General features: G+C 46.4%; 1 protein-coding gene across 1 annotated transcript in view; it reads left to right on the top strand.

Moving 5' to 3' along the window:
- The window catches only part of CLIC5 (chloride intracellular channel 5), a 103,883-nt gene extending 91,990 nt beyond the window's left edge, over window positions 1-11,893 (top strand). Inside the window, exons 5-6 of the mRNA XM_043591579.1 lie at window positions 1,715-1,899; window positions 7,289-11,893. Of these exons, the coding sequence (XP_043447514.1) occupies window positions 1,715-1,899; window positions 7,289-7,456 (353 nt within the window). The 3' untranslated portion in view covers window positions 7,457-11,893. The remainder of the gene's footprint in view (window positions 1-1,714; window positions 1,900-7,288) is intronic.
- The last annotated feature ends 8,674 nt before the right edge of the window (window positions 11,894-20,567 follow it).

Below are 20,567 nucleotides of genomic sequence, written 5' to 3'. Positions count from 1 at the left end.
CACACCAGGGAGAAGGAAGTATTGAGAAACCACGTCCAACCTCCAGCCTGTTTTCAACATTCCAGTAAGCGTTCAATTGATTTATCTTGGGCTGGTGTCATTTCATTGTCTCAGACAAAGGCCTTCTATGAAAAGACAAACTTGGGTTGAGGGAGGAGTGGCTAACAGAAGGCACATTTGGGAAAAAGTAAATAAGAGTACAGTCCTCTGGGCTCTTCCTCCAGAGGGAGCATCCCCCTTTCATCTGCTAGAATTAGCATCAAGACTGGCTGGTGACCCGACCTCTGTCCGCTTCTGTCCTCTGAGTTCAGGTGGCCAGTGTTCTGTGCCTGGAATAGACTATGAAGTTCTGGATGGAATGGTTCTGAGTGATAGTGACTTCTGGCTGTTCTTTTGTTTTTGTTTTTTTTTTAATTTTTTTTTAACATTTTATTTATTTTTGAGACAGGGAGAGACAGAGCATGAACAGGGGAGGGTCAGAGAAAGGGAGACACAGAATCTGAAACAGGCTCCAGGCTCTGAGCCGTCAGCCCAGAGCCCGACACGGGGCTCGAACTCACGGATCGCGAGATCATGACCTGAGCCGAAGTCGGCCGCTTAACCGACTGAGCCACCCAGGCGCCCCATCCGGCTGTTCTTTTAAATATTTTGTTCTGCTCTTGTGGCTAAATTAATTACTCGGCAGGAAATTACTGGGACAAGACTGTAAACGTCATCCACCACATGATCTTCCTTTGGACGTTCATTCTTTGAGCTGTGTCTGTGACAGGTTTCCACGCAGCTGTGACTGGGCATTTCTGGTGCACTGGCCCTTCCATTGTGGACATCCCTGATTTTTAGAACAACCTTCTCTAGATTAAACTCAAGTAGGGCTTTCTGGTATGCATTGGTCCTGTAGGGGCAACACCAAACAGGTGGTTTACTTTCCTATGTCAGGTCTTCCTGCAAACCTTGTCGCCTTCCCTTCTCAGGTTGGGTTCGTCAGTGCTTCCATGGTTAATGCTTCTGCAAAGTCTGGTGCATATCTCTGTCCTAGGGATTTTGCACAGTTGTTATTTACTTAGTCAGGAGCCCTTTCTACAAAATTATTATGTGGGTTGATTGTGGAATATTGGCAAAATATAGAGAAGCAAAATAGAAAATGAAAGTTAACTGTCGTTATTGTATCTACTGGAGATAAGCACTCTAAAAACTCAGACGTATATCCTAATGGTTGTATTTCTGTATTTATGTTTTTTCCACGAATGATTAGCTAGTATACATTGCTTGGTTAAAGTTTGCTTTTTCTGGGGCACCTGGGTAGCTCAGTCGGTGGGGTGTCCGACTTCGGCTCAGGTCGTGATCTCATGGGTCACGAGTTCGATCGAGCCCTGCATCAGGCTCAGTGCTGTCAGCACGGAGCCAGCTTTGGATCCTGTCTCCCCCCCCCCTCTCTCTGCCCCTCCTCCACTTGCGCTAATCTCTCTCAAAAATAAATAAATACTCAAAAGCTTTTTTTTTTTTTAATAAAAAAAAAGTTTGCTTTTTCAGACCATTTAGTCCTCTTCCACTGCATTGGATTGGTGACTGCCGGGTATTCGGTAGTGTGTGGGGAGCTGGCCGTGTGACAAGGGGGACAGGATTTGGGATGAGCCCCTTTACTCCGAAGTCCCTGCAGTTGTTGCCAGTGGCAGGAAGGTCCACTAAAGATACTTCTTTTGCTGTTTCATGCCAGCCCTTGAGAAAGGCCTGACCAAGGCACTGAAGAAACTGGATGACTACCTGAACACCCCTCTTCCAGAGGAGATCGACGCCAACACTTGCGGGGATGAAGACAAGAGGTCCCGGCGCAAATTCCTAGACGGGGACGAGCTGACCCTGGCCGACTGCAATCTGTTGCCCAAACTCCATGTGGTCAAGGTAAAGACCGCTCTATCTGCAGGTGGCTCGCTGTATCCAGGTCCGCCATAGGCCCGGTCACTTGTGTGGATGAGTCAAGGACAGTGCCACACGGCCGGTCCAGAGCCTGGGCTCTGAAGTCATACGAATAGGAACCCAGAGTCAGCTTCCACTGCCTGGTGGCTGTATAGACTCTCTGAGTGTCAGTAAAGCAGGCATATATTACTTCCTCCTTATTCTCATTCTTACTTCTTGGCTGGGAGAGTAAATACGGTGTGACAGTGCCTGGCATATTGTAAAGGCTCAATACATAGTAGCTCATTGTCATTTCATGTATGAGAGAGAGAGTGAGTGAGGGCACTTCTTCCTTGTCTCTGCCTCCTGGGTTCTCACTGGCCACACCCCCACATCTCTCTGAAGTTGCTTCATGTGCGAGCCTTCTCATTCCCTTCAGTAACTCCCTAGGGCAGGCATATAGCATCCTCCTCATCTATCAGTTGAAGAGCCGGAGGCTGTAAGAAGTGACATATTTTCTTGTCATGGTTGCACTCACTGGTCAACTTCATCACCCCGTGTAATCCTGTCCTATAAGAATCGGAGGATCCGAGAGTTGGAAAGAAGGGAATTCCAAGGTCATCCCAAACCATCTCCCACCCCAAACGGGACCACTTTCTGTGTGTCTGTGACAGGCTTCCATGCAGCTGTCACTGCACCTTTCTGATGATGAAGAGTCCCCTGCCTAACGAGTCAGCCCTATCCCTTTGGACAGCGTTGATTATTAAAACATCCTTATATTGAGCCCCATCAGCCTCCAGGCCACCCTTTGTATTCTGGAACAGCATGGAACGGGACTGCTCTGTTTCATCTCGTTTGAAGACAACAGTAGGGTGCCCCAACATTCTCTCTCTAAACTGATGCTTCTTCTTACCTCCTTTCCCGGCCCTCACCAGCCTAGAGAAACACACAGTGGGATCGTGCAGCTAGACCGTCGTCTACTCCCATACGTACTCGTATCGTACGTCTCAGGCAGTCAGCTCTGTGGGGATAGTGGCTTCTCCAAGCATGATGGTGGGCGGGTTCATGGTGGCCCTTTCATAAATACTCACTGATTGGCCATTTCATCACTTAGCTTGTGACTTTATCATACCCACTTTCCTTCTACCCTTCGTAAAAAGAATCATTTATCAGCTGGCTATCTGCCTATCGTGTTTCAGCTGTAGCCCTGAGCTGGAAACGCGGGCCTCCCTCCAATCAGAGCACAACCAGCTTGAATTGCGATCTTAGCTGGGCAAGCGCCATGGGACTTGGTCAGAGCTGGAGACTGGGTGGGAATCATGCATGCCGTTACCGATAGGCTGGGAAAATGCAGCCTATGAATATGAAGGCACTTTGGGTTTCGGGGCCAGGCCAACGGTTACTTATAAGTCCACCCAAGCTTACACGTCTTTGAAGTTGTTAATTACTGCATGCGCCACCACAGTCCTGGAAACGTCTTTTATTCTCTTTTCCCGAGGAACAAGCGGCACCCTTAGGGATGGTGTGTTTCCAGGTCAGCCACACTGCGTCAGAGCGGTGTAACGGAAGGACCCCCATTCAGAAAGGCGTGAGACCCCCACGCTAGTCCTGACAGGATGAGCTGGGGCGAGTCATTTAATCTCTTTGGAATTCTTTTTTCTCATGCCCCAATGAAGAGATAGGAAGTATATTCCTTCTTGCCTCTTTCTCTCTCTTCTTTCGCTCTTTTCTTCTGTCTTGAAGGATCTCTTGTCAAATAAGGTAAACAAATGGATCTCCCAGGCCCCGTGCTTCATCCTTCGACTCCTCCAGTGCCTCCCCAGCCCTAAACGATGATGCGACGCCCGTGTCCTTGGAGAAGCTGGGGATCGGGGCGGGGGGGGGGGATGGCGGCCTTGGAGGGGACAAGGCTGGGCCTCGCCTTCTGTCTCCTCATATTTCTGCTGATCCAGCTTATCAGATCCCAGAGACCTGGCAAACCCCCGACATGAAGAAAGAGTGAAGGGGGAGCCAAGTCAAGTTTGGCTTCTGATGCCAAAACCTAATCTGGGCTGTGGGAGCTAACTGTTTTCATATGAAAGAGCAAATTCAGAGCAGGAGCGTGGAAGTTCTGTGAACGTCAGAGCTCCGTGTGCGCATCCCCGCCTGCTCTCTTGCGCGTGCGTTCTCCCTCCCTCTCTCTCTCTTGCCTGGCTCTCGTTCAGGTTCATCTTCATCCCGCCTGAGAGCCTGGTTTGAACTCGTGCTGTCTGGCTCCCTTCTAGTCCTTGGCTCCTCAAGTCAAACCGACATGCGAGGAAACAGCCGGTTCCGTGGCCAAGGCTCAGGGCGTGCAGATCCAGGCAGGGAGGGGCATGGCGGGCCCTCTCTCGGGGCCACTGGGACCCCTGCCTAGCACAGTGACCTGCTTCAGCCCCTGAAGCAAACAGGAAGGGAGGCATGAACACAAGTCTATGTCCATAAATTGCTTTTCTGCTGTTTTAAATCTCACGTCATATCCTTTAAAAATGAAAACAGATCCCAGCACGGAGGGACTTGAGGCCGCTCTGTCGGTCAGCGTGTGACCCGCGGATCCTGCAGGGACTTGCTCTTGCCGGGGCAGGGACAGCTTCTTCTCAAAGGCTCTTGGGCAAACCCAAGGGCCCTCACCCTGCGGTGAACAGGGGAAGGCCAAGGTGAACGGGCAGTGTCTGTTGGACCCGGCATTGGCTTATGGCTGGTGTTCTTCCAGAGGACTCAGATTCCATCCCCTTTGCCTTTTTAGCCACACCTGAGCCGGACACAACATTGTGGGGATGGCTTCTCCAGTGACCACACCAGACCAGTTATCTTAGCCAAGAGAATTTAATTTTTTTTCATTTTAGAGAGAGAGAGAGATGAGCCGGGGAGAGGGGCAGAGAGAGAAAAAGAGAGAGAGAGAGAGAGAGGATCTTAAGCTCAGCCTGACCTACGCTCAGAGGATCTACGCTCAGCATGGAGCTCGATGCAGGGCTCGATCCCACAATCCTGGCATCTTGCCCGGAGCTAAAATCAAGAGTCGGTTGCTCAACCGACTGAGCCACCCAGGCGCCCCACCAAAAGAATTTAATAGGAAGAAGCACTAAGTACTGAAGATCTAGGAAGGCAAAGTGTACCATGACATTTCACCAGGATGAGGCAGCTACAACCCCCAGGGCAGCAGAGGTAAATGGAAGAGGTCAGAATTATCTAAACTTGGAAACTTAGATGAGGGGCCCCTGCAGAGCTGAACCTTGGACCTCTGGGGTGGGGCGCTGCTGAGCCAGCACTGGAGGCGGAGGTAAGAGGACAGTCCAGAGGGGTCACTGTCGTGCGCTGGCCTCTCTCAGACGGGGTGATGCACGGGTTCCACTAGTGTAGGCAAAACAAGAAAACTGGAGTCAGTTGCCACTGCGGGAGCAAAGGGGACTGAGAGGAACAGAATGCCTAGGAAGGGAAGGGACTTCTCTTCTCCCTCCTCCAGCCTTGCAGGCTTTCTCTCTAGCGCCCCCTCGTGACAGAGCCTCACAGGGAGTCACTGGCAAAGCAGAGAGGTGATTTGCAGAGTCCCTGCCCCAGCGGCTGGAAGAAACAAGCCCAAGGGTGGTTTGGAGATCAGCAGCTATAGCTGAATAACTGGCACATGAGGGATTCTGAGTATAGCAGTTCCCGCATCATTTGCACAGGGTTCGGTAGCCCCGTGGAGAGGACCGCAGATTAGAAGGGAAGGACTGTCACAGGACTAAAAGGCACGGCCTAAGGAACATAGTCAGTGATACTGATAGTGTCCTGTGGTGACGGATAGGAGCTACACTGTTGCTGTGCACAGCACAGCATAGAAACTTGGCTGCATCACAGGGTTGCACACCTGAAACTAATGTAACATTGCACACCAACTACACTCAAATAAAGAAAAGAAAAGAAAAGAAAAGAAAAGAAAAGAAAAGAAAAGCAAGGACCGGAATAAATATTAGTAATGATTACTCAGTAGATGTTGGTCGAATTAATTCATTTCCTGTGTAATGTTGCGTAAGCCATTGAATCTCTTGTGGCTTCAGTTTGTTCATTGCTGAGGATCTCTGGTCTTTAAAAGTACGTGTCTTACGTTTGACTCTAGAAGATGCACTCTGATTTGGGATAACTGAGGATAGTAAAGATTCCATACAACTGTTTATGGAACCTTTACTTAGTTAACTTCCCTTTGCCTTACTTTCCACATCTGTAAAAATGGGAGTATGATACACTCTTCCTTATAAAGTTATCTAGAGATTTCAAGTAGCTTGCAGAGGGCTTAAGGTGGAGCCTAGAGCAGGGTGCAGAGTAGATAAGTATTTGCTAGTGTCGCTGTGCTCATAAACCGTGTCATTGAGCTTATCAGGCAGTACAGAAATGAAGAAGTTGTGGTTCCTGTCCTCCTCCTGCTCACAAGCTAGAGAAGAGGGAGAGGATATGAAAACAGTAATTGCAATTCAGAATAGAACAGAGCTTAGTATGTAACAGACGTTCCAAACTGAAGAATAGAGAGGGGGAGATGCGTGCTCCTTGGGAATGTGGTCAAATCGATGAGGCTGAGCTTTTTCTGCCCTCCCTCATCGTTGCCCTCACTCAGCACAGCTCTCTAGGGGACCCTGAACATCACGGGCATCAACATGAAGGTGAAAGTCCAGAGTAGCTGAACTGGGGTGGCCGGCGGGGGGGGGGGGAAGGGGGGGAGGTTTTCTGAGTGGGAGGATCCCAGGGTCAGCAGTCTGACGACCTCTCTAAAAAGAAAGCGAGGGAAGGAGTCAGAAGTCAGTGCCTTAGGAGAGAGGCTACTCTTTATTGTTCCCACCCTAGCCCCCCAAGGGCTCGAGGCAAGAACGGCTAATGTGTGGACCCCAACGTACAGTGACAATAAAGGGGGCCCTGTTAAAAAAAAAGTGGTCAGAATTTCCAGATGGTGACAGCAGAGCATTAAACCAAGAACAGGGGGCGCCTGGGTGGCGCAGTCGGTTAAGCGTCCGACTTCAGCCAGGTCACGATCTCGCGGTCCGTGAGTTCGAGCCCCGCGTCGGGCTCTGGGCTGATGGCTCGGAGCCTGGAGCCTGTTTCCGATTCTGTGTCTCCCTCTCTCTCTGCCCCTTCCCCGTTCATGCTCTGTCTCTCTCTGTCCCAAAAATAAATAAAAAAAATAAATAAATAAATAAAAATTAAAAATTAAAAAAAAAGAAATAAATAAGCTTAGATAAGATGACAAGGAGGCAGTGCTTGCCAGCTTGTGTCACAGACACTTTGCTGATGGCCCCCTGTGATGCCTGCTGGGTTTCCTCCCAGCCCACATGGTAGGTCAAGCCACTTAACTCCTCAGTGATTTGCTTTGCCCGCTCACGCCATCTCTGTCCTGCCGTCTGTGTTGTAGATTGTGGCCAAGAAATACCGCAACTACGATTTCCCGGCTGAGATGACAGGCCTGTGGCGGTACCTCAAGAACGCCTATGCCCGGGATGAGTTCACCAACACCTGTGCGGCAGACAAGGAGATCGAGTCGGCCTACGCGGATGTTGCCAAGCGCCTCAGCCGGTCCTGAGCTCGGCCACCTTGCCCCACCGCTCCAGCAGAAGGACTCCACTTCTCCCAAAGGACTCCGGCCTCACACACTCCTCTTCCGCGTTGCCTCGGGGACACTCCTTTTTGTAGCCGGCCGCCTCTTGCTGGCCTCCTGGAACCCCGGCCTGCTGTCTCTTAGGAAGGTCAGCGCCGACCCCATCTGATCGTGCAGGAATCTGCAAGCAGAAATGATAGAAATAGTCAAGCTCTCAACCTTTGGGCCGGGCCTGGGTTCCGTGCATCTGGGGTCAGTGTTGGAGAACCCACGTAAGGGACCGTCACTGCCCCCTCCGCCAATATCAGAACCTCTCCTCAGCTGCATTAGGAAAACGTGCGACTCTGTGCCCTCTTCCGCCCTCCTCTTTGTTGGGAACTCCACGGCCAAGGACAGATGCCATCGTAGTTCTTAGTAGAAACAGATCCGCTGCGTTTGGGGGAGATGGAGAGAGTGAACGGAGGACAGGCAGGCTGGGGATTGGGCCCGTGACAGACACACCTGCAGTCCCTCACAGCGTCTTGACACCTGCCGTCCCACTGGGAGCTGAAGACCAGATTGGAAAACCACTTCAGGCGTAGTCTCCGCTTGCTGCCGTGCTGAGGGCATTGCGATGCCCTCGTGTGTCTGGCTGACACCAGCCTCTGTTTTTACACTGTCCAGGCCTTTCGAGGAAGGGAAGTTGGCATGCAGTTGCAAAGCAGAGTGACTGGGAAGGGCCAGAGGAGGAGCGTCAATGCCAAAAGGACCACGGGGTCTGCCAGCCATGGATTTTGCTTGCTTTAGGGGTAGTTGTTTTGGTGGAGATGACGTTTGATCCATGAGTGAATTTCAGTCTTGGAGAAAGCAGATGGGGGGGGGGGGCGGTTGGGTGAAGAAGTTCTTCATGAGGCTCCATGTTCCCTGGCAATCTTTCAGATAGGTCTTCTCTCTTATGATCTCCCTAAGTCTTGAACTGCTGATGTTATATATCACTGCGAACCCTATAACAAAAAAACCAAGAATTGGCCAAACATGACTTTCCAGGTCCTTCAAGTTGCTCCTGGATGCGGGTCTTGGGTCTGCTAGCTGGGCGCTCCTGGCTGAGTCGGCTGCAGCCTCCATCGGGTGATGGGTCCATTTGGGAGGTGGCATGGTCATGGAACACCTTAGGAAGAAAGTCCATGGGCCTTTCTGACTGGGAAACCATGTGGTTTGAACTTGAAGAAAAATATGTGCCCCATCTGGGCTAATTTTCCTGCCATCTGACTCACCTGCCAGATGAAAAAGGATATTTTTTAGTTGGTATTTCTCTCCTTGGTCATTCTCCTTGAGTGTCACCTCCTTCAAAGCTCACCTGGCTTGAGCCTGGGAACCCGGGCAGAGGAAACTCAGGAAAATGAGCTAACCATCGGCCCCCTATCCTGGTGAACACCCTATGAGAAAAGCCACCTGCTACAGGATGAGGCTTCCAAGTGCTAGAAAGCCTCAGGAACTGGCTCATTGCTCAGGAAGGGTGGCAGGACAGCATGGGGCCTTTCCGTGAAGACATCCGTGCATCTTCAACCCGGCAGGCCCCAGACCCACCTGCCTCCAGGGAGCTCTGGAGAACAAAAGTGGCACACAGATCTGAGCATTGGGGAGGAAACAGGGGCGCCCCTAGCCCACTGGGGAAGAGGAAATTTCTCAGTAGGACATTTTATTAGCCCGAGAGCTTTGCAAGGGCAGGAGGAGTCGATTCATTTCCACCCCTAAAGGAACCTTCCCAGGGACTCCCCGGGAACTTAGTCCCGAGACATGTTTAAAAAGGAGAATGCTGAGGAAATGGCCCCTTTTACTCTACAGTAAAGCCCCAGACTGGTCTCTTGGGAGATGAAGTCTTGAATGATCCCAGGAGACTTTGAATTAGTGTAAATCCTGTTGTCCCCAGAAACCCCTCCCTGAGTTGACCAACACAGGCATGATGACCTAAGAGGCAGTTTACTTTCCAGAGACCCACAGTGGGGCTGTTCTTGAAGCAGGTAGGTGTTAGCATGGCCAGCGCGACAGAGAAAACAGGCCACCCGGGGGGGGGGGGGGATGGCTCCCCACACGAGTTGTCGGATACTAATGACTGATTTGATTGTCAGAATTCAGCGTCGGCGAGTCTTTAAAAACAAGCCAAACCAAATCAACATGGTTGTTTCTAGATATTCCTTCTGTGGTTGACTTAGTTTTACATAAATATTAAGGCACGAGTTTGGGGGGGCAGTTACGTGATCACTTATAAGCATTTAACACAGGGGGCAGAGTTATAGATGGAAAGCACTTCTGAATACTTGATTCAAGAATATCTTTTTTCTTTCAACAGTAAATTACTATATAATACGACTATTGACTGAGAGCTTTAATGTCTTATGACCAGATTTATTAGAATATTTTTAAGTAACAATAATATTATCTTCTGATCACTTTTTTCCAAAAGAGATTTGCCTCCATATTCTTCAGCCTCCCTGAAGAATCTTGGCCATAACCTTGTTATATACATGGCAAATCATCTTCCAACATCCGTATGGTGAGGTCCTTAGGTGTCTCCAGAACCAACTCAGGAAGTATTCCAGGTTTGCAGTGTAGACTCCAGAGTTTTAAGAGGAGGTCACCCTTGTCACTGGTCTTGAATGAATACTGATCCTTCAGAAAACATTTCATTGGCATTTGAAAAGGTTTGGGATGAGATCCTATTTTGTTTGGGATTTATTTTTCTTCTTTGGTTTCCGTGTCACTGTTTTATTTGATTTTTATGGGATAGCATGGTGGGAGGCAGAGGCAGAAAGAAGAACCCAACTTAGAATAACTGTGTAGAATTTACCCATCTGTCAGGCTGGGCTGCCTCTTAGGATGGCCCAGAGAGAAGGTATTGGATAAGATTTTAATAACTTTATAAGATGGGCTGGATAATGGTTCCTTCTATTGTGTGTCTTTATCCCCTGATAAGGGAATTCAGATGCCTGACAATTCAGAATCACAGGCTGTGAAAAGTGAAAACCACTTTTATTTGGTCATACAATCTTGGACGGTTTCAGCTTCCCAGGAAATGCCACCGTTTTTGGTGTTCACATCCCCCGCTGGTGGGGCCAGCAAGGATCTTGGCCTTTTCATTAGAAAAAAGGCTTCACCAAGAGTGAAGTTTCCTGAGCTGCACATGCTAGCATTTATCAAATGCAACAACGGAAGCTCTTCACGACATCTGTGCCCTCTGGCCACTCTGCAGGCAGACGACGCCAGCATCTTAGAATTGTTGCAAAATGGATCATGCCCGGAACAGACCCTGCAGATCTAAGAATCCCAGGAGGCTTAGACAAATAGAATTTAAAAAAGGGACAGAGTCAGGAGGGTGTGTTAGTAAGAGTTTTCCGTGGTGAGAAACCATTGAGGTCTGTGTCTAAACATCAGTTGGTTTAGAGGCAGCAGGAGATGTAGTTGACTCACCACTATTGCCAGTGGCCAGGACCCTTTTTGATAGCAGAGTGAATCAAGATGCCAGTGTCTCTCTCCTTGGAAAGATGAAGCAGTATTAAGTCGTTAGTAGAACTAAGTTCATTGATTCCTAAGGGATCACTTCGTCGTTTTTGATATGCCATTGAAAAGAATTGTAAGCGTTAGAGAAAGAAGTATGCATGTGGAACATCTGGAGCTGAACATCTTTGGGCTTGGAGCCCTTTCTGCAAACAAGACCATTGTCTTCTATCCAGCGCTTTGTAGCATTCAAACCAAGGAACGTGTGCCCCCTTCATGAATGCCTGTTCCTCGACCTTTGCCAATATTCTTCTCGCAGCTTAGTTTCAGGATGCTTTCCTTTCATCATTCGGTATGATCCAAAGTGTGGATAATTTTGTCTAATGTTACCTGAGGAATTAGATCCAATGTTCCCCTTACCAACCAAAAATAAAATGGAAGATTGCTTCATTATAGGGTTTGGGCTAATCTGTGTTTCGCTAAAAGCAATCTGTTTTTTTTTTTTTTTGAAAACCATAGTTTTAAGGATCCAATTATCTAAGATATTTTATGTATAGTTAGAGATTTCATATTATCGATTATGCCTATACTTAAAATATATAATATCCGGCAGACGTTTGAATTTGTCTTCCTTTCCTGATTTCCTGTTTTTCCCATTTGGAAAGCTGGGGTGTAGCTAATTTAGCAAAAGATGCCTAGCTTTTATAGAAGGACAAAATTTCATTTTAGAAAGACACTCCAAATGATGGTCACTTGATTTTCTCAAGACCTTTAACTGTGGTGATAAAGTACTAAGACATGCTTTCAAGCCTTAATAAATACAAGTTGCCTTTTAATGAAGATATTGTTGAATGTTTTCTTCATGAATCTGAAGCAGTTAGAAATTTGTTTTCCAGTCTTGATTGGTATTGGCTGATTCAAATAAAGTTGGTTTATTTTCAAATACTACAAACGCGATCCTCAGACTGCTTATTTGAGGTGGGGATTTCCTATGCTGTTCTAAATGAGAAGCGTGAAATACCCTTTTTTTTTTTTTTCCAAATAAGGGTTATTCTGTTTTCCCATTATAAAAGAGAATATGTTCATTATTCTTAAAAATCAAAAGCAAATAAAAAGAGGAAGCGGGGAAGGAAAAGCAAGAAGCTTGTGACCCAGTCATCCAAAAATCAAGTTTTATTTTAGCAAGAATGAATTCGATTCTATTCTATAGAACGTGGGCTGGGTCAAGAAATACACTGACGTTTCTTCATGTTTCTCACTTCAGTTGCCAATCTGTAGGGTCACACTTGGGGGTAGGCAAACAGTGACAATCCAGATATGATTTAAGGAGTACTTTAAAATACTGGTTCACCTGCACCCAAAACTCTCTCTTGTCCCCCCCCACCCCCACCCCCGCCGGTTACCTAGCCCTGTCAGGGTTCGTGGCCCTAATTTCTACCCCTAGAACATCACTGACTCTAGATTAGGGTCCCCAGAGTCTTTAGTAAGTTTTACCTGAAGCCAGCATGAACACCCAACGGGACCTCTATGAGCATTCAGTTTCCTGGGTCTTTCCTGCTCTGTCAGAATAGCCTCTCCTCACCTTGGAAGGGAGGTAACACCCAACTCAAGGAACTCCCATCAGAGGTGGCCTGTCGCTCAGAGTAGGTGTAGTTGATGCTGTCGATGGTGTCCCTCCCTCCTGACCATCCCCTGGCTTCCTCAGGCAGAGCTCTGATTGGGTCCGGGGCCTTCCTCCCCACTCCTTCCTACTCCCTACCTTCATAGGACTCAGGTAGACGTGGTTCCAACCGCAGTTCCAGGGGGTGAATCATGAAGGGTCTGATCCTGTCCTTCCGGCTGTGGTTGACTTCAGAGTGGGTTCTTGACCGAGTTCCACCCAGGATTGTGAAAGGAGATTGGTTCAGGAACTTCTGAGAAAGATCTCCTTGGTCTGAAGAAGTGACTCCCTAAGTCACTGCCTCTGAGGCTGCTCCTGGATGCGGGCGTCAGGCCTGGAAATGCTGCCACCCAGGGAGACCATGAGGGGTGTGCTTCAGGCAATACACCGCATTCTCTCCCAAGAATGGAGGGAGCCTGCCTCCTAGAATGGACCACTGAGCTGCTGAATCAGCCAACCCTGCTACTGGCTCTCACTCTTCATTTCCTGTTCCGTAATGCATCCTAGAGCATTGAAGGGTGTTTGTATGTTTGTTATTACAGGCAGCCAAAGGCATCTTAACTGGTGTCTTAGCCAAGTTTGTTGTTGTTGTTGCTGTTCTTGTTTGTTTTTTAAGTGTTTGTTTATTTTGAGAGAGAGAGAGAGAGAGAGGCGAGACAGGGAGAGAGGGAGAGAGAAAGAGAATCCCAAGCAGGCTCCGCACTGTCAGCACAGAGCTCATCGCAGGGCTTGGTCTCAGGAACGGTGAGAACGTGACCTGAGCTGAGATCAAGAGTCGGACGCTTAACTGACCAAGCCACCCAAGTGCCCCACCGCTGTTTTTAAGAGTCAGTTTGGTCATCAGAGTGCCCAGCCAGGAGGTGTTCAGTGTTCCCATTGTTGGCTCCATAGGTTGACCAAGAGCTGAGAGCACGGGAGACTTCATTTCTCTGCATCTTGGTTTCCTTAATGGCGCAGTGATGAAATCGCGGGGCACATGAGTGGCAGTGCCTGTGCCTGGCATTAAGGAGAACAGAGTCCTGTTCCAGAGAACCTGCCAAGAAAGTGCCCTTGGGGGACAAGAGTGTCTCATTGTACTTACAAGTGTCATGAGCCGTGTCTCTTTCATGTTTATGTCTACTAGCTAAGATCCCCAGAATCCCCAATAAGTTTTACCTTGTAGGAAAAGAACTAGGGTATCCGACTGGAGGAGGGTCAGAGTTGAAAACAGCAGGTCCGACTTGTAATCCTAAATCCATCACTACATTAACTCTGTGAACTTTCTGGGCCCATTTCCCCAAGAGGGTTATGAAAGTTCCTTATTTGAGGTGATGAGATCCTTGATGAAGAGTGCTTATAGGTAATAAAGGGTTATTTCAAGTGAAAAGACATTTCAACCAATTGGAACTATCAATCTATTAGAAGGTCTCATTGTGATCCTCCTTAATGGAAGAAGCTGATCACCAGAAAAGACTTGGGTATTTGGAACTGGTGGATTGTTTTTTTCTTTTTTTTAATGTTTATTTATTTTTGAGGTGGGGGAAGGAGGAGCAGAGAGAGGGGAGGACAGAGGATCTGAAGCAGGCTCTGTGCTGACAGCAGAGAGCCCAATGCAGGGCTCGAACTCAAGAACCGTGAGATCATGACCTGAGCAGAAGTCAGACGCTCAACTGACTGAGTCACCCAGGAGCCCCCTTTTCTTTTCTTCCCTTCCCTTTCCTTCCCTTCCCTTTCCTTCCCTTTTCTATGTTGATTTATATGAGAGAGAGAGAGAGAGAGAGAGAGAGAGAACAGGGGAGGGGCAGAGAGAGAGGGAGACACAGAATCAGAAGCAGCCTCCAGCTCTGAGCTGTCAGCACAGAGCCCAACACGGGGCTCGAACTCACAAGCCATGAGATCATGACCTGAGCCGAAGTCGGACGCTCAACCGACTGAGCCACCCAAGCGCCCCTCTTTTCCTTTCTTCTAAAGTAAACTTCAGTTGGTCTTGGGATCAATTCACATGTATGTCACTCTCCTATCTTTTTAGTTCACATTCCATGAAATCGATATCTATGTGCAATGAAATGACCCTGGGGAGCTGCACTTTGCGTCATTAAGCTGCAGAAAATAAAGCAGATCAAATTTTGGTAAGATTGTCAATAAGAAGTATGGAAATTAAAAAAAAAAAAGTTTGAGGGGCGCCTGGGTGGCTCAGTTGGTTAAGTGTCCGACTTCGGCTCAGGTCATGATCTCGCGGTCCGTGAGTTCGAGCCCCACGTTGGGCTCTGTGCTGACAGCTCAGAGCCTGGAGCCTGTTTCGGATTCTGTGTCTCCCTCTCTCTCTGACTCTCCCCCGTTCGTGCTCTGTCTCTCTCTGTCTCAAAAATAAATAAACGTTAAAAAAAAAAAGTTTGAGTTTAACCTCCTTTGACTAGGATATCTTGATAACCCAAATGAATATATGACGCAGAGACTGGACCATGCAAGACCCACGATACAAATACTGTAATGGGGCCAGCATAGAATGAAGTGCTCCCCCACCTGTGGAGCAGTGCTTGGTTGCATGCCATTTTGTGTGTTTGGAATTGTACCTGTGTGCTAGTCGCTCCTCACCACCCAATTAAAACCCAAGCTCCTAAAACAAAAACACAAACAAAAAAACCCACAACTAAGCTCTTTTAAGGGACGGAATGTCAGCTATCCAATGTTTGTACCACGCCTCACCTTGTCTAGCACTCAGCAAATATTATTTGCTCAAAAACATCCGTTAGTGGTTCACTGGAGAGGTCATGAGTCAGTATTCTAGGCTTCTGGGTTCACCTCATATCTCACAGTTCATTTCCCCGACACCCACTGCACCAGCACTCTGAAGAGGGGGTGATAACTGTGAGTCTAGGAGAGAAACAGGCATCTGTGTTGGTTAAATACGCTTCCAATATACTTTTGACCAATGGGGCCTCCTAAGCAGTCTACACAGCATTTGTTTGTCTGGCTGAAAAGATGGAGAGTTGCCTGATGCTTATTGGATTGCACGGTTGTGATTAGGGAATGGTTTAGCCACTTTCCCAAGCTGGCCACAAAATTCTGCATAGATGGCGTGTTATATTTACAAGAAGACTAGATGCTCTGAAGTGAGGGTGACTCTGGATACTATAGTTCTGGCATAGTCTGGTTATGTATGAGTTAAACAGATAAATCTTTTTTTTCTGAATATAAGTTCATTAGAGAAAATTTAGAAAATACAGAGAAACAAAGAAGTTAATACCTATAATCCTTCCATCCAGAGATAACCACCTTTTTCTAAAATTTTTTTTAATGTTTATTTATTTTTGTGAGACAGAGAGAGACAGAGCATGAGTGGGAGAGGGGCAGAGAGAGAGGGAGACATAGAATCTGAAGCAGGCTCCAGGCTCTGAGCTGTCCGCACCAGAGCCCGATGGGGGGCTCGAACTCATGAACCGTGAGATCGTTACCTGACCTGAGGTCGGACGCTTAACCGACTGAGCCACCCATGGGACCCCAGGGATAACCACCACCTTTAATGTGTAAATGATTATCTTCCTAGACTTTTTCTAGTGAGATAGAAATATAAACGTGAATATATTTTTTTTCACCAAAAGAGAGCTGTGATTAAGAGCTAAAACCACTGAACTTTCCTGTCTCTATGATAAGCAGTTATGAGTAAAGCACTTTTTCCTGTTTGTCTGCCAAATAATACTGGGACCGGACAAGAATAGTAACAAACTTGTTGCTTACTTATTTAGACCAGCATCTTACTCAACAGTATTTGCTTCAAGACCTTACCTTACTGTGACCGCCAATTCAAAATTATTATGTCATCAACTGCCCAATCATAACCAGCCCCTTACCTGGTGAGACCCACCTTATAGTCACAGGACTCTGGCTCTGAAACCATGTAAATGTCCTTCCCAACCTCCCTCCTCTAACACTGCTAAGACTCTGTCAAAGAGGTGTTCTTTTTGATTGAAATCAATCTAATAAATGTAACTTTTTAAAAATCAAGTCTTTCTGGTGTTTTTTTCTTGTTTGTTTTGTTTTGGTAATTGTCAACTGGCATGCTGCATACCATTTTTCAGTGTTTTTTTTTTTTCCCACTCACATATCGTGAACATCTTTCCATGTCCCTTTTCCATAACATCTATAACATCATTCTTGTGTATCGTAATCTATCTAATCAGCTGCCTATTATTTGACCTTTAGGATTTTTCTAAGTTTTTAACTCATCATCAATGCTATAATGACGTTCCAGTAAGCTAGATTCTTCATTACCTCTATTTTCCCTGTAGAATTGACTTCTGGAAGTGAAATTAATCAAATGGCATGCATCTTTTAAGACACCTATTATGTGTTACTAAATTTGCCTCCAGATTGTTCTAAACTCACTCTCTTATCAGAAGAATACGAATGCTTATTTTCTTACATCATTGCCAGTATAGAGATTCATCCTTTTTCGAGTCTTCTCAGTTTGAGAAGTGACATGCTCCCGAAGTTGTTGTCTACGTACCCACTTGCTGAGGATCTCTCCTAAGTGCACAATTCTACTATTTTTTTTACTGTCTTTAGGTTTTCTTTCTCTTAGAAGGGAGTGTGCAAGTTTCCTCCTCCAGTATTTACCTACTACATATCCATGAAGCTGCCACATCATGGAATGAGTCGAGTATAAACTGGTGTATTTGCTCCCCTTTGGACTCCTTGGTGTATTTTTAAGTAGAACAGAAACACGTAGAATTCCTTCTTTAGATCAAATGTGAGGGAGTTTAAAAAGACAAAGAAATACTTTTGGCGACATGAGGATTGCTACTCTAGATCAAACTCAGTTTATACCCTGTCGGTATAGCCTTAAGGGTGTTAGGAACATGGTGAGAAGCTGTCTATGGATATGTGTGGGAGGGGCAGGGTTCCTCTCTGACTTATGGCTTTGGAAACATTAGCATTGGACTTGGGAAGAGCTATTTTCTGCCAGAAATTTCTACCAGAAACTCATTGAGCTTTTGGCCTTCAGAGTAAGGTCAGTCCCGTCCTGAGGGAAGATGAGTGTGGATAAAGTGAATTGAGAGAAAAATGGTGAGTCGGCAGGCCCTGCCATGGGATTTATGGGAAGTGTGATAGAAAAGTAAATCGAGAAAACCTTGAATCCAAGTCTGTATTTCTAGGGTGATGGTCTCTAGTGTACGATGGCCTCTAAAGTAAGACCCAATAGACAGGCAGATCTTCAGTCTTTAATCCCAGATTAATTAATGGGGAAAAGAGACGTCACATTCACCTGGAACCAAAAGACTTTTGGAAAATGGTAGCCTTTATTTTTCCCTTTTGCCCCCAGCCCATTCTCATGCATCACACAACTCCTTGAGCACAATCTCTTATCACGGTGTCGGTGATTCTCGGAGAGATTCTCAAAAAACCAAACCAAGATGGTCCTAATTATTTGGCTCTGAATCTATCAAGATGCCGTATAACCTGAAAACAAATGTAGAAGAAAGGGGATGAATGTAAAAGAGCATGAGAGTCTAACTGAACCATTACATAATTAAGACCACCACAGGGCCAAGTTCAACAACCAAAAGAGACATGGAGCCCAAAAGCTATCATGTGGTTATTTAATTCTAGAAAGGGGAACTAAATGAGGGTGGTGGGGGGGGGGTGGGTAATGAAAGGAGCAGTTAAAAGGTAAATTGCCCACTAGAGACTATTGCAATATGCTTTTTTGGAGTACCTTGCAAGGAGCTCCAAAGTCAATAATAAAAGATTCTATAAATGCATCAAGGCAGAAAGCCAACTAGATAATCAGTGAGACCACTTGACCCAGAGCTATATTGAATGATAAAATGGAGAGGCAGTGGTTTTTCTTTGTAACTCTCTAAAAATGAAGAAAGACTACAAGGACATCTTCACTTCCTCTTTTGAAGACATTGCCCTAAACTCATGGACTCCAACTCAAATAGGATTGGGGCAACAGATGGCAACAAGAGGCATCCTGAGGTGGGGAAGCCGCTGGATAAAATTTATGTCCAAAAAGTGGGAATAAGTTTCCCTAAGAGGGGCTGTAAAATGCCCCATTTGAGTAAGAATCCAACCCCAATTGCATTCACAGAACATTGATTCTCAGAGATACCAGCCCAAGGCTACTGTCGAAAAGACCAGAAAAATGCTGGGCTCCTCTGGAACAGTACTGGCCACGACACACAAAGCTTTGTATTTCCTGGTGCAAACCCAGGGTGTGGTCACTTCTGTCTGCGGTTTAGACCGACATACGCCAAGGAATATTAATGGTGGCAATAGCCACCATGTTGAATGCCTACCCTTGGGTCCTCACATGCTAAATAGTATGTATTGCAATGATCTCGAGCTGTCACAACATTCCCATAACGTAATCCATTTTGTATTTACAGAAAGGCAATCTGAGGCCCGTAGCCATTAAGAACATTAAGCAACATTAAACAAATTGCTCGTGTTCACTAGCCAGTAGGAACTAGGATTTCAACCCAAAAGACTGACAGCGGATCTTACAGGTGACGAAGATGAACTGAAACAAACAAACCGAAAGAGTCTTCCTCAATCTGAAAGGCAGAGCTGAAAGATCACACCCAAAGGAATGAAAAGCCTCCTGACCTGCTCACCAGGTGGAGGTGTGAACCAGGTATACTTAGCATGGGAATCCCTGGAACATCGAAAATTAAAAATATACATTCCTTAACAACGTATGGTGGAAACTGTTCTGTAGACGTTCATGAAGAACTTCCTCTGGTGTTTGTGTTACAGGTGTACAATTTTTATTGTATAGATGTTCCTTTATTTGTTGCTTTATTTGTAAATAGTTTTGAACTGGAAAAGAAAAACATGCACAGTAAAAGGAAAGTTCAAGAAGAATTGCAAGAAGAGGGCGACCTTACTATTGCAAACACCTGTCACCCACTTCCCAGAAGACACCACTGTTAACAATTTCTTACATCAACTTCCAGAAATTTGTAAATTTTTTTTAATGTTTTATTTATTTTTCAGACAGAGAGAGACAGAGCATGAATGGGGGAGGGGCAGAGAAAAAGGGAGACACAGAATCGGAAGCAGGCTCCAGGCTCCGAGCCATCAGCCCAGAGCCTGACGTGGGGCTCGAACTCACGAACCGAACCGTGAGATCGTGACCTGAGCCGAAGTTGGACGCTCAACCGACTGAGCCACCCAGGCGCCCCTAGAAATTTTTAATGCTCACACACACACACACACACCACATTGCACCTCACTGGAAGAATATAGGATATGTGGGTGCATATACATGCATCATATTTATTTTATCAACAAAAGGGAGCATGATTTTTTTATCCTGCCTTTTTTCACTAAATACAAATATCTTTTATCAATACATTTCACATCTTTTGTAACATCTGCAGTGTTTGACTGTATGAATGTAACTTAATTCACTTAACCAGCCTACGTTTAATAATCAATAAGGTCATTTCCAGTCTTTTGCCATTGAAATAATGCTGCAGCCAACATTCTTGGTGGTATTTTTGAGAATACATGAGAACATACCTGTAGGATAAGTTCCTGGTGGTAGGATTAGCAGATCTGAGGGATATGCATTTAATTAATTTATTTTCATTTTCATTTTATTTTATTTTTTATTTTTGTGTTAAAAATTTTTTTTAAAAATGTTTATTGATTTTTGAGACAGAGAGTGACAGAGCATGAACGGGGGAGGGGCAGAGAGAGAGGGAGACACAGAATCGGAAGCAGGCTCCAGGCTCTGAGCCATCAGCCCAGAGCCCGACGCGGGGCTCGAACTCACGGACCGCGAGATCGTGACCTGAGCCGAAGTCGGATGCCCAACCGACGGAGTCACCCAGGCGCCCCTTCATTTGTATTTTAAACAGAACGTGCATTTGTGTGGCTCAAAACTTAAAATAGTGTAACAAAATAAATATTGGAAAATCTCACCACCCTATCCCTCATCATTATACTTCCTTCGTCATCTGTAAGTAAAGA

This window comes from Prionailurus bengalensis, chromosome B2, assembly GCF_016509475.1.
Source record: "Prionailurus bengalensis isolate Pbe53 chromosome B2, Fcat_Pben_1.1_paternal_pri, whole genome shotgun sequence".
Lineage (NCBI taxonomy): Eukaryota > Metazoa > Chordata > Mammalia > Carnivora > Felidae > Prionailurus > Prionailurus bengalensis.
This window is presented reverse-complemented; position numbering and strand designations above follow the sequence as displayed.